A 14,468-nucleotide genomic window follows, 5' to 3' on the forward strand; every position below is an offset into this window, starting at 1 on the left:
TAGAACAATTTATATTTTTAATTTAATTAAAAAAAAACCTTACACGCGTGGAATCCGCGACATCATATGATGTCGTTCGGCCAGCTGCCCTAACTTTTAACGACATCATATGATGACGTTCGTCCGATAAAGGTTAATGACTGCTCATAAGTGTCTGAGCTCCAGACTCCTTGGCCCTGCCAGAATCCAGATATTTCCACATAAACACCATATTGCATGTCCCAGACAATGGAATACTATATTACAGATCACAATAAAGTTCCAGTAATATTGAAATATAAGATTTTGAATTTAATTAAAACCGAGAATCAATTGTAAATAAAAGTTCATGGTCATTTATAATCCAAATAAAAAAAGAAGGGCTAGGATTCATCAGTGTCAATTTGTATCAAAACAGACCTTAGCATTGCCTTATGTTCATTCCACCATGTAGTAATGCTCTGCTCCCACTCTTCTCGAGACATCTTATGTTGGTCCATGACTCTGGGAAAGAAAAACAGAAGACAAGAATTATACTGTGAATAATTAATTTATCACTGCATGAAATATTTTTATACGTGTTACCACATCACCATAAAATTCAAAACTGTTCTCAGTCAAGATCATAATGTCTTTTAATTCCTCAAAATTTCACGACGAACTTGCAGATATGTTACAACCCAAAGAACTATATGGCACCATTAAGTATTATACAGGGTGGGGCGCAGAAACTTGCTTTTTTTGAAGGCGAATAAAAGAAAAATTGCTGATAGACAAAATTTATGTTTAGCTAATGAAAGAACATACTTTAAAGTAAGTTTTAAATCATGTAGTTTTAAACAAAATGTCTTGAAGGTGGTGGCCACCGTTCTCTACGCACTGATGCAACCGTTTTCTGAAGTTCCCTTCTGCACGTTTCAACATGTGCACTGGAATTTGGGCTACTTCCTGCCGAATAACATTCTTCAGCTGAAGCAGGTTTGTGGGGCGATGTTTAAAAACCTCTGCCTTCAGGCATCCCCATAAAAAAAATCACAGGGCGTTAGATCAGGTGAGATCAGTGAGTTCCACGGGGAACTTTGCCCTCAAAACTGTCATCGAAGCTTGGGCTGTGTGGGCCGTGGCACCATCCTGTTGGCACCAGACATTTATAGATGCATTTCTTCAAGAGCTGGTTTGAAAAAGTTTTTAATCATGTCCACATACCGATTTGAATTGACAGTAACTACATAACTGTCTTCTTCAAAACAAATAAGGGCCAATAACTCCAACTCTCAACAACGCACACCATACTGTCACCTTATCACTGTGCAGTGGCCTCTCATGGAGCTCTCTGGGATTGTTACCACTCCAATAGCGCATATTCTGCTTATTGACATATCCGGATAAGTGAAAATGTGCCTCATCACTAAAGAAAACAAGTGAGTCAGGGGATAAAGTTTCCAATAACATTTCGCATGCCGTTATTCGGTTCTGGAAANATTTGAATTGACAGTAACTACATAACTGTCTTCTTCAAAACAAATAAGGGCCAATAACTCCAACTCTCAACAACGCACACCATACTGTCACCTTATCACTGTGCAGTGGCCTCTCATGGAGCTCTCTGGGATTGTTACCACTCCAATAGCGCATATTCTGCTTATTGACATATCCGGATAAGTGAAAATGTGCCTCATCACTAAAGAAAACAAGTGAGTCAGGGGATAAAGTTTCCAATAACATTTCGCATGCCGTTATTCGGTTCTGGAAATCATGTGGTGACAATTCTTGCACAACAACCATCTTATAGGGACTGAAATGAAGATATTTGTGAAGAATTCGGTGCATTGAACGATTGGATATGTCTAGGGCGACTGCATGTTTGCAAGCGGAGCATCTTGAAGATCTCAAAATCGACTGTCAAACTGCCTCCACATTTTCTGGCGTCGTAACGGTCTGTTGTCGTCCTGATGATTTTTTCACCACACTCCCAGTTGTCCTAAAGTTCTCTACCCACAAAACAATCGATTGCTTGTCAGGAACTGGACCTCTGGGCTTAATTCCTAAGTGAGTACGGAACGCACGCTGCACCGCCACGTAGGAATGGTTGTTCGAAAAATAGCCTTCGACAGCAAACATACACTGCTCACTCGTCCACCTCATGATTCCTACTGAGGGGTATTAGACAGAAACTTCCATGACTGCTGCGTTCGCCGAACCTATCCCCACTTTTCTGCGACCTCCCCTCCATTCACAATGTGTCTTCACAAAAAGTAAGTTTCTGCGCCTCACCCTGTACATGCTGCAATCTGACGTTTTTCATGAATTCTGTTCTGTAAACATAATGTTTATCATCTCAGCATTAAAAACAAAACTTGTATCAACCTGGATCTCTGCTCATTATAACCAAACACTTTGCATATATCATTCTTTCCTTAGTATTTCTGTTCAAAGCATGGGGCTTCTGTTATGTAAATCTGTCAGTTCTGTGACATGTGACAGTCTCTACCTGGAACATTATGTACAAAGTACTTCACAAAAACCCTCATGTTTGACTTGGTTAATCCTGGTCCATCACACTAGCAAGAGTATAAAAGATTATTAATGCCATCCAGTGTGATTGATAAATGTGCTTTTTAATCTTTAATCCTTTATAGGTTTTGGTTGTAAACCATCTTCAGAAGGTCTTTATAAATACATACAGAAATTAGAACAGTATAAGAACACAATGTGGCCCGAACAACGGGACGAAACTAAAGACAGGATTAAAAACAAAAAACTTACATTCAAAATCAGGCTTATAGAAATACTACATAATACCCATAATATATTTGCAGAGTCCTATTCTTCAAACAATGGAACCATAACATGGAATATATTCATCTTCCTTTAAGGACACGAACCAAATTGTTTCTAAGTTACACAAAACGTTTTTAAACAATACTTTGTAAACAGACTAATTATAATGATTTATAAATGTTTTAATAACTTCATGCATGTCACAGTAATTGTTACAGGATAATATTTTGAATATATGACATTGTAACAGCAGTTGGCTGCGCCATAGCTCAATCGGTTAGTTGCTGGCTTCCCACCGTGGCGGTCCGGGTTCGATCCCGGGTCTTGTCAAGTGGGATTTGATACGACATTGTAACAGCAGTTGGCTGCGCCATAGCTCAATCAGTTAGTTGCTGGCTTCCCACCGTGGCGGTCCGGGTTCGATCCCGGGTCTTGTCAAGTGGGATTTGTGGTGGACAACGTGGCGCTGGGGCAGGTTTTCCCTGAGTACTTCGATTTCCTTTGCCAATATTCATTCCACCAGATTCTCCATCATCATAATCACCCATGGCAGGTACATTACGCCAATCAGTGGCCGATGTGCCGAGTGGACCCAACAGGACTCCACCCCCCACTATGCGAATTGTAACAGTGGTTTCTGCAAGTAGGGATAATGACCAATGACACTAATAGTAGTTTCTATATGTACTGACAATGTCCTTCTGAAGATGGTCGCCACAACCGAAACATGTAAAGGATGAAAGATTAGGAAAACACAACATTTATCAATCACACTGGACGTTAATAATCTTTTATTATTAATCACACTGGACGTTAATAATCTTTTACATTCTCATGCTCTTAGCAATAAGTTGTGAAGTGCCAGCTATAAATTCCACTATTCTAAAATGCATATTCACCTCTGAGGTAATAAGCGATCATTTGCAAGGAACCCTGAATTGTGGGTTGCCTTCACATAATCTCCATGACGAGCTTGGACAGCGTACGAAGCCAAAAGTACAGATGTCTCAGGTGGGCAATATATCTCATCAGATAAAATGGAGTTCTTCACCTGAAAATAAACTTGGTGAGATCAGTCTTTTAATAACACTAGGTAATTTCAAACTGACCTTGAATTTATGTCAATTCAAGTTTAAGTTTCAACAGGATTGTGGACTACCATGAAGTTGACCCCACAAAGTAACCTCTTCAGAAGACAATGAGAATGGAAAAAATGTGAAGCCATCAGTCATTAGCTTAATATGAGTTAACTTCTTTGACCTTTGCCTACAAAATTAATAGATCATAGTTATTTTCTTCATATACTTAAAGCCAATTAACTTCTTATTAGAAATAATGCAAGCTTCTTTATTAGCCAACAGTTAAACTCGCAGCAGAACAAGAAAAAAGTTCTGCAAGAAAGATTTCTCCATGCTACCAAATGTATCGGTTCAAATATGTTCTCTTATAGATAAACTTACATAAAGCTTTGTTTCAAATATATCCAGAAAGTAGCACAGATGCATGAGTGTGCCGCAAAATGCAATTCTAACCCAATTCTCTATACCAGCAATAGTGAAGCACTGTCAGTGGTGCCAAATGTAATTACTTTCTGCATGCTCCAGCCCATAGTGAGAAGCACGGTTACTCTGAGCCACACACATTATGTAAGTTGAGTCAAGTAGTCTCTTTCCAGCCAAACATTAACAGTATGTCACAGACTCTCCAGTAGATTCCTCATGTTTTCATCTTCACTTACGATGCTATTAATTATTAATACTCTGCATAAACTTTACAGCCCAAAACAAAATAATAATTGGCTACTAGTTCATTTTGAAAAGAAAATTGTGTAAAGAGCTGTAGCTAGTCTAAACCAGACTGTCCAATTTCAAGCCAATGAAAGGCTGTTTGGGGGATGAAGGAATTTGATCAAGGGGCCACATGAAATCAACCTAGCTGTGCAGTGCTGGGTGGCCCTGTTCTAGGCGACATGCATTATGCAACATTTCTGTACTCATTTTCTTTTACTTTCTATTTTTAACAAGTTATCATTAACTTTACTACATGCATCTTGTTCCATCGCCAATATGTATGTAAAAAGTATGTATGAGCATTCCTTCAGATGTGACTAGTTTATTGTGGATGCATCAGTCTCTCACAGCACACACCACATAAACATAGACACATCTTACAGATACACACACACACTGCTCCTCACAACTGGTATGTATAAAGGAATCGCGATGTAACTGGCTTATAATTAACTAAAAAATATATCTCTGACTATAATTTCAAAGATATAAGATATTGTAAATATGTACAGTGTTTCAAATTAATGTTGCTGAAACCTCTGATGAAAGCCAAAACGAACTGAAACACTTGGGTAATTTGTGTATTCACAATAATCTGGTCACATCTGAAGGGTACGTACTTTTTATATTTCTTGGTTTGATTGATCCCTATACAAACTGAACAACAAAAGATAAATGGTGACAAAACTATGAACATTGAGTATGGTATGAAACAAGGCAGTTGTGACCAAGCATTATGTCTTGAAGGATGCTGAGAACATCAGAACCTTCCAAGATAGGTGGTCTCCAACCTGACATTTAAAGTGGAGATTTCTCAAATACGAAGCAGGACTCCTATCTCTACATTGTCATACTTTCCCAACAGAAGCAATCTTCCTGCTAGTCATTCCTACATGCGCTCTGCTCAGCCCTGTACATTAACCCCATTAACACCCACTGACATATCTATAGACAGATCACTTCCTATCCACAATCTTCTCTTCATGATGGATGAGCAGCCAAAAACTATTTACAGTTCTGGCTATAAAGAAAGCTGTAACATTTTATTTTTCCAGCACATGTAGCATGGTGATTATTCCAAAAGGCATTATATGTGCAGATAAAAATAGTATGGCATAATTTATATTGTGATCTTGGGGGTTATGACACTGTGAACAATAGTTAAGTGGATACCAATGTTCTGGAGGAACTTGCTGCTTTAATTTTTAGAGCAGAGCGTAAAGCTGGAATGTGTGTAGGAGGCTGGAGGCTGCAAGTTCCTAATTACCCATGGCATATGCTATGTCATAACCCATAAGGCCACCATTTAAATACTGCCATGATAACCTCAAAGCTCAGGACAACATAATAATTCTGATCTTTAAAGAAGGTGAACATGTGTTCTTTGCAGAACAAAACTAAAATTTCTGTGAATCAGTAGAAATGTAATTTTGCTCTTATATTATTCACGGTTAACTGGAAATCAGATTTTTTGGGGGGATATTCTCAAATACCACCTTACTCTGCCTACTGTCAACATGGAATGGAAAATTTTCCTGTTGCAGCTGGCAACGACGTTATCTTGAGATGGTGGCTACATGAAAAGCATCTGAATACACAGTGATGAACAGGCAAGGTAGTCCCTGAGTACAGGATTGCAGATGATTGTTGGGAAGAACTTTTAATACTTAGATTCACTTGGGTGCATCAAAACTGAAAGTTAAAGAGGAACTACCAGAAACTGAGGAACATTAAAGGGATTTCAACGTAGATTTGGTTGGAGTACAGGTACACAACATGGGTGCCAAGGAATCAAATTATTCACGAATTTTCTATGGAAATGAAATGATATTACTACTTAGAAATGGAGTCTTTCTTCAGCAGTTAAAAAGATAGTTGATATTAAAATGGGCTATGAAAAAGTTAAACAGTTCTGTCCAGTGTAACAGGTTAAGATTTTTTCTTATTTCAATTATTCATGCCCTTACATGTTAAAATATATACATACAATATAAATAATACTAGGTGGTTCAAATATGACTGGGACTGATTTTTTGTAAACAAGCTGCACTGCGCAGCAGCTGTGCGACCTTGAGAGAGTGAAGCCACAACCTCTACCTTCCCTCCTGTTAGGGTTAGAACCTGTTCAGTGCTGTCTGGAAGTTGCTAGAGTGATGAGTGAACAGAAGGTACCGCGGAGCGTGGAACAAGGCATTGTGATCAAATTCCTCATTGGAGAAAACGTCCCGTCCCCTGAAATTCACCAGACTCCAACAACAGTATGGGGAAGAGTGTCTCTCACGGACCCGTGTGTTTGAGTGGTGTAAGTGCTTCAGAGAGGGCAGAGAGTGCGTGGAGAATGAGCCGCATGATCGTCAGCTGCGGACATCTGTCACCGAGCCAAACATTGATCATGCAAACGCACTTATTCGTGAGAATAGGCGCATCACTATCAAGGAACTTGGAGCAATGCTATCCATCAGTGTTGGTAGTGTAGAAGACATCGCACTATCGCAAGGTGAATGCACGGTGGGTACCACACACTTTGACGGACGTGAACAAAATAGTGTGCATGCAAGTTGCCAGTCGTCTCCTACAGCAGTTTGAAGACGAAGGTGATGGATTTTTGAAGTCTATAGTGACCACCGATAAAACGTGGGTGCACTACTTCATTCCCGAGTCCCAGCAATCATCACGCGAGTGGCAGCATACCAGTTCTCCCAAACCCAAGAGCGCATGGAGGAGCCGTTCAACAGGAAAAGTGATGGCAACGTTCTTATGGGACTGGCAGGGGGTTATCCATGTAGACTTTCTGACAGATGCCAGAGCAGTCAATGTAGCTTATTACTCAGACCTCCAGGCAACAGACGTGAAGGAAAAGATCCAAGCCAAGCGGAAGAGAGGTGGAAAGCGTGTAGCCTTCCTTCAAGACAATGAATGCCCCCATACGGCCAAAACAACAATCGAAACCCTTCGGAAATTGAAATGGAACCTTCTGACACATCTGGCACCAAGTGATTTCCACCTGTTCGGAAGGCTCAAATCAGACTTGCAAGGCATGCGGTTTGTGGACAACGATGCTGTCATGCAGAATGTTCGGGAGTGGATACGCCGCCAACCACAAAACTTTTTTGAATAGGGCATCAGGATGCTTCCAGAACGATGGAAAAAATGTGTTGAGTCCAGAGAGGAGTACGTTGAAGACTGACATGTGCAAGTAAGTGTTTGACAATTTTGGTTAAAAAAAATCAGTCCCGGTCATATTTGAACCACCTTGTATATAAATTAGGTGTAAAATCTAAGGTCTTTACAACTACAGCGGTTGTTCCAATATATTAAAATATTTATAGTTAGTTAGATAAGATTCTATTTCAATTCATAAACCAAGCTGGTTCATGTCATCCCTCTTATTATTTTTTTTGGAACAGAATCTTATCAAACTAACTATAAATATTTTAATATACTGGAACAGCCGCTGTAGTTGTTTTAGTTGTTTTACACCCAACTGTATATTATTTATATTGTATGTATATATTTTAACTTTTAGAACATGTACTGTTAATAGTGGCTTCTAACTGCATTGATGTAAAGGTGTCCCTCTGAAGATGGTCTCTTTAGACCGAAAAATGTAAAAGCATGAATAATTTAAATAAGAAAAAAATCTTGACCAGTCACACTGGGTGGAACTGTTTAACATTTTCATAATACTGCTAGTGTGACGGACCAGAATGAAACAAATCAAATTCATTAAAATGGGTTTCCAGAAATATAGCATACAGGTTTGGAGCAGATCCAATGGACTCTGGATAAGGTCCAGTGACAGGCTCTTTTGAACATGGTAATGAACTTCATTTCATGCATCCTGTTGTGTTACAATATATAACTTCATTTTTTCCATCAAAACACAACAACTAAGGAGTAGCTGTTGTGGTAATGAACCTTCATGATCTATACAAAGTAGGAAATTTCTTCACCAACTAAGCAAGCGTCAGCTTCTTTTAAGAAAACTCTGCTCCACGCTGACAAATTCCTACAAACTTCCAGCAAAAGTGAAATGTTTCGTTCAACTACAGAGATTTGAGAAAATCAAATGCATACAATTCCAGCCTCAATGCATATGGGTTACAAACGCCAACCAACAACTTTTCAGTCCCAAATACAAAATTTCATAAAAATCCACAAAGTATAAGAAAAAAGCACATGGAATTCCTTCAAGTGTCTGAGCACTGGATAAGGAAACATATATGACCTAAAGTTATGCATTACTTTAATACTAAGGATCCCCTTTCCCTAAAGTACAAATTTCCTATTCCTTTCAAACAATACTAGATATTTATGTCCCACACTGCAAAGAGGCAGACTTCCAACAGCTTCTAGAGGACAAAAAGAACCACACAGGCTACCACATGGTGGTACACCACAGGATGCAGACCACAACCCGGAAAATCTCATCTTGGTTTCCTCCACACTTCCTTACCTACAGCTGCATTACTCTTGTACCACAATATGACAAACGGAACATGTATGACTTCAACTCTAGTTACCTGCAAGTAGAAAAGACGGAGAGTGATGTCTTGAATCAGCTCCTCTGCAACGTCTTCGGGATAGAATTTGGCACGGAACTTAAACTGAAGTGGGTTTTCTTTCTTTACATCTTGGCTCATCACCTGAAGCACAGAACATTATGAAACTAAATACAGATATTTTAACCAAAATATAAAACGTAACAAGGATATTTAGTAGAGTGCAGACTTTCACTATTATACATCACTGTGAAGTACAATCCACTTCCTGATAACCTCTTGCGCTTAGTGTTCAGGCAACAACAATTTATTAACCTTTCAAAATTATTCTCAAAGTTATAAAATTAAGTCTGTAAATTGTATGAATGTTTATGATATCTTTCTGTTTGCAGCTGATAGTCTACCATTAGATTAAGCATTTTCACATACAGTTACCCAGCTTCCAAGAGTGGCTGCATACCCCATAAAAGTGTAACTAAACATTTTTGTTTCTCCTTTAGTTTCAGCACCTTTAGTTTTCTTTACGAAACACCCACCTGAAGACGGAGACAGATCCAGTCTCCGAAACGCCGTGGTCTTGTCTTTTACATACCAGACGATGGATGAAGTCCAAAACAAGCCAAAAGAAGTACAGTACCAGACAATTTCAATATTTCACAAAATATCACAAAATCATGGTATGTCAGAGGATACCAGCATGCCATACGAAAACTAAGTAACATCAAGTCACGTTAATGTATGAAAGAGTGCAATTCTCTAAATCAAAGAAGAAAACATTTCACTTGCATTCAAACTCACTAAACCAGTTATGTCCCAATTCATACACGTATGCACAACACAACTTCATATGCAATAAGGTATGTTGGTAAAATCATAATTTCCGGCGTCCTTTGGCGTGTGTGTGTATTAAAGATAAGCAGCGACACACACACATACAGAGAGAGCCTACACAGAACAATACCTGTACAGCGATAAAACAAGAAGTGGCCGCTGCAGCACTATAGACATAGGGCGTGTACCCTGAGAAAATTTTAATTTAAAAATTTGGAAAAAGAAAAAGAACAGAAATTTTATAGACATTTTAACTTGAATTAAAGTTTTAAAAAAGTGCCAATTTTAGAAATCAAATTAACGCATGTAGGTTAACAAAGATTTTATACAATTAGAAAGACCGGTGATTTTAAATTTTAAACTACGGGCAGTGTAACAGCTATGTAACAATACACACCTGATGATGGCCATTTAGGGCCGAAACATGTAGTGTGGAGGAGGGAAAGAAGAAAGAACTACAATTAAATTGTTGCACTTAAGACGGTGTTTGTCTCATAGATGCAAAACAAGCTTATTAATCCTTAAAAACTAGGGTCTTAAATCTCAGATACAAGATCAGTCTTCTGAAATGTGATGCGTTGTAACCTTGTAGATTACATACCAACGTTCCAGAGAAGCTTACTGTCTCCATCTTCATGGTCTCTGCTAATCTTAAAATACAGGTAGCAGGTACCTACCAAGTTACATGGTGTTATATCAACATAAGACAATCTTCACACAACCAAGATGGCCCTCAAACCTCACTCTTATGAGAATAAATTAAAATCTATGTTACTGAAATACATAAGCTGTATCCATTTATAAATTAGAAGCCAAGCATCTGCTGCAGCAAGAATTAACCACGACCAGAGTTCAACACAATGCCATTCATTTGACAGCTTACGAACATTTAATCATCTGGTTTAAGTGTGTACAAATTTCCACTTTTCCAAAGTGGCTACATTAGAGTGTTTGAAGGTAAAAACCAAAGGGAAATGCAATGAAGGAATTCATATAAATTCAAAATGATATTCACACTCACAGGTTATCCTGAAATAGCATACAATAACCTGTTAAAAAATTCAAGCATAAAAATGTGGCTAACAGCATGAATTAACCCTCTAAGTCTAACATCAACATCAGCCTCCCATGTGATTTAAGGTCTGACAAACAATGTATTGATTCTGACGTACCTACATTTCAGGACCTCTGACCTCTGCCATACATGGATGAACCGCTGTAAATTACAGTGATCCCATTGCTCTGAAGGTCTCGGAGTTACTCAAAATGAGACACGTTCAAACAATTTTTTAATTTTGGGAACATAAAAAGTACACATCAAATCAGGAAAAATACTTGTATTTGTTTCTTGGTCAAAAATCACTTCACCAGTTGTGTCGTGTGGGAAGGTGAACTGCCATGCTGCAAAATCCTAACCGGTTTTAAAAGACATGTAATACCTCAAGCATCCCAAAAACTTACAGCAAATCCTTTGCTGACAGGAGGGATCGCAAATCATTTTTATATAATTAATAAACAAGCAGACTACCATGGTCTGAATCTTTGATTTTGATACTTTTAATTTTTTATATCTCTTGAGACCCTTGGCTTTCTGAGTGCAAAAAAGGTAAAGCTCTTTTTTACTTAACCAATTAAGCACTAGTATGAGTTTGATTATTGAGCCATAAAAACCGGCCCTTGCACCTTGACCTTCAATGATCTATTGTGCTTCCACTTTGCATGAACCCTTTATTAATAATATACTTCGAATGAAATGTAGTACTTTATTTATGGGGGCATTACTTGGTTCCATGAAGAACTGACCCAGGTGGCGAAATCTTAAGTAAGCTATAGCCTCACAATCACATAAGATGTGTGTGGCTGATTCATCTTCTTGTAGGCACCTTTCACAAGTTGGGTCATCTGTCAGTCCCAGCTTGAAAAGGTGCCCTTTTAAGTGGCAGTGTCCAGAAGTAACCTACCACCCATCTTAACTGATCTCTGTTTAATTTGAACAGGTCCCTAAGTCATAAAGGCATATGGTGGAGTGGATGTACATATTCACATTTTCTTGACCTTGGCACTAGCTGTAAGATGCAAGTCTCATCACTAGGCACTATGCCCTTCAAAAGATCAGGTCATTCTAAAGCTGTCTTAAAAAACATGATCAGTTTCCTCTTTTGACACATGAATAAAACACTTTGGCATTAAAGCATTTACAGCGACCGCAAAACAAGCTGAATCCCAACACTTGGCACAAAATTGCCACCTCATATAGTCAGATATTCAATACACACCAACTCATGGCTGCTACACAACATCAGTCCAGTTACTCGATTGTCAGACCCAATACCAACATACCTCAAAGTAGCCAAGTATAATGAGCAAACACGTGTCTACTTCAGAATAATTTCAGCACTTCAGTAATTCACCCACATTAATGTAACATATTCCACAAAAATGAACAAAATTGCAAGCATCAAAAGGAAAACAGTATTGAAGAATACTAAATCAACCATACAAATTGCATTGCATATCAGGACAGATGTGGCCACAAAGAAATGTAAGGACATGAATATCACATTTCATAAATGAGGTATGGACACGCAAGTCATGATAGAGCTAAAAAAACCTGACCTGGAATTCAATGGGAACTACTTTTCAGTTTATTCTTACTAGTCTTAAGTACGTCTCAATTTAGTAACATTGAAGTACCTGCTGTATTACTCTGTTTCATTTATTAAAAATATCTACAGAATTCATTCAAAGATTTCAAAGTAAAGTACTCAATCTAACACTGGGCATCTGCATCAGTATCACATAACACATCTGTTGTCCAAGAACAAAACCATGTAGGCTTCCATCTGGTGCCTTATCAAAGCATCATTTGACATCCTGCAGATGTCAGTGTGCCAATGGGGTAAAGGCCATATTTTAAAGACCTACTCTCAGGCAAATGATACAAGGTGCAGCATCTACAGGTAATCTGTACTGAAGAATACAGCACTAATGTACATTACATTGTAAACATCACACCAAGCATTTTTCCACTATTGCACATCCAGCCATAAATTAGAAGGCAAACAGGCTGAATTAATTACATCAGAGGTAGGCTAACCAACCTGTCTCTCTTGTGGTTTCATTTTAAACACTGTCAGTAGTATCTCAAGCCCATAGAATATCAAATGCTGGGATAACCGGTGATTGAGTTGGGACTTAGAAGGAATTGGCCATGGAATAATCAAGGTACTATCCCAGCACCTGCCTGGAGGGAGTGAGTAAAACTACGAAAATGCTTAGCTGGGACAGCTGACATCCTGGACGAGATTTGAAATGGGCACCTCTTGAATGATACCATTACAAAATCCTGCTCGAATGGGTAATCAAGCAAAGAAACATGCCAATCAGCTAAAGAAGCTTCAGGAATATTAGAATGAACACATAATATTCTACTGCAGTTCTTAATCACTGAAATACCAATATGACTGGCTCATGCATCACGTACAGTGTGAGAACCTACAGGCTGTAACTTCCTAACGTGGCATGCAGGCAAATTTCACGAATATTAATACCGCCAATGCAGAGAAGCGTAAAGTTGTGCCAACCTTCTCACTGTCACCCTTACACCCATTACATCAGAGAAATGAACTGTCCACAGATAAATTCATGAACCTGTTCTGAACTTCTGCCTAAATATGTAAATCAAAGATGCATGCAGCATGATTGAACGGATGAAAAACCAATATATATATTTTCTTTTTCAATTTAAAAACATGAAGGTAAGAGACCTACTTACTTACATGTACTTACTCATGGAGCTGAGCCCTTCTTGAGGAGCCGCCAATTCTGCAGCTACTCAAGAATTTCCCAGGATTTTATGGAACCCGAAGGTTCATCACCGTGTTCATAAGAGCCCTCCACTGGCCCCTATCCTGAGCCAGATCTATCCAATCCATATGATCCCATCCTATCTCTCTAAGATCCATTCTAACATTGCCCACCCACCTACGCCTTGGTCTTCCCTGTGGTCTCTTTCCTTCTGGCTTTCCCACCAATATCCTATACGCATTTCTCATCTCCCCCATTCGTGCTACATGGCCTGCCCACCTCATCCTCCTTGACTTGATCATTCTAATTATACTTGGAGAAGTGTACAAGTTATGAAGCTCCTCATTATGCAGTTTTCTCCAACCTCCTGTCACTTCATCTCTCTTCGGTCCAAATATTCTCAACACCCTGTTCTCAAACACCCGCAGTCTTATGTTCCTCCCTTAATGTCAGAGACCAAGTTTCACACACATACAGAACCACAGGCAAAATTATAGTTTTGTACATTCTAATTTTTATGTTTTTGGACAAGAAGACAAAAGGTTCTGGACTGAATGGTAGCAAGCATTACCCAACTTCAATCTCCTCTTAATTTCCTCCTGAATCAGGTTTCGATCTGTTATCGTTGTTCCCAAATATCTGAACTGTGCCACATTTTCAAAACATCTGTTTCCTATCTTTATGTAATGATTTTTCCCTGCATTTTGGTGATGAGACAGTAACATGTACTTAGTTTTCTCTGTGTTTACTTCTAGACCAACCTCTTTACTTGTGTCAA

General features: G+C 38.7%; 1 protein-coding gene across 2 annotated transcripts in view; it reads right to left on the reverse strand.

Annotated features, from left to right (window-relative positions):
* LOC111864537 (moesin/ezrin/radixin homolog 1) overlaps nucleotides 1-14,468 on the reverse strand; it is a 183,076-nt gene that overhangs the window by 30,259 nt on the left and 138,349 nt on the right. For both annotated transcript variants that reach the window (XM_023851848.2, XM_023851847.2), the window contains exons 3-5: nucleotides 9,074-9,196; nucleotides 3,660-3,811; nucleotides 400-483 (exon numbers count right to left, since the gene is read on the reverse strand). In XM_023851848.2, coding sequence (XP_023707616.1) covers nucleotides 400-483; nucleotides 3,660-3,811; nucleotides 9,074-9,196 — 359 coding nt within the window. The remainder of the gene's footprint in view (nucleotides 1-399; nucleotides 484-3,659; nucleotides 3,812-9,073; nucleotides 9,197-14,468) is intronic.

The sequence above is a fragment of the Cryptotermes secundus genome, unplaced genomic scaffold (assembly GCF_002891405.2).
Source record: "Cryptotermes secundus unplaced genomic scaffold, Csec_1.0 scaffold1252, whole genome shotgun sequence".
In the NCBI taxonomy this organism is placed as follows: Eukaryota; Metazoa; Arthropoda; class Insecta; order Blattodea; family Kalotermitidae; genus Cryptotermes; species Cryptotermes secundus.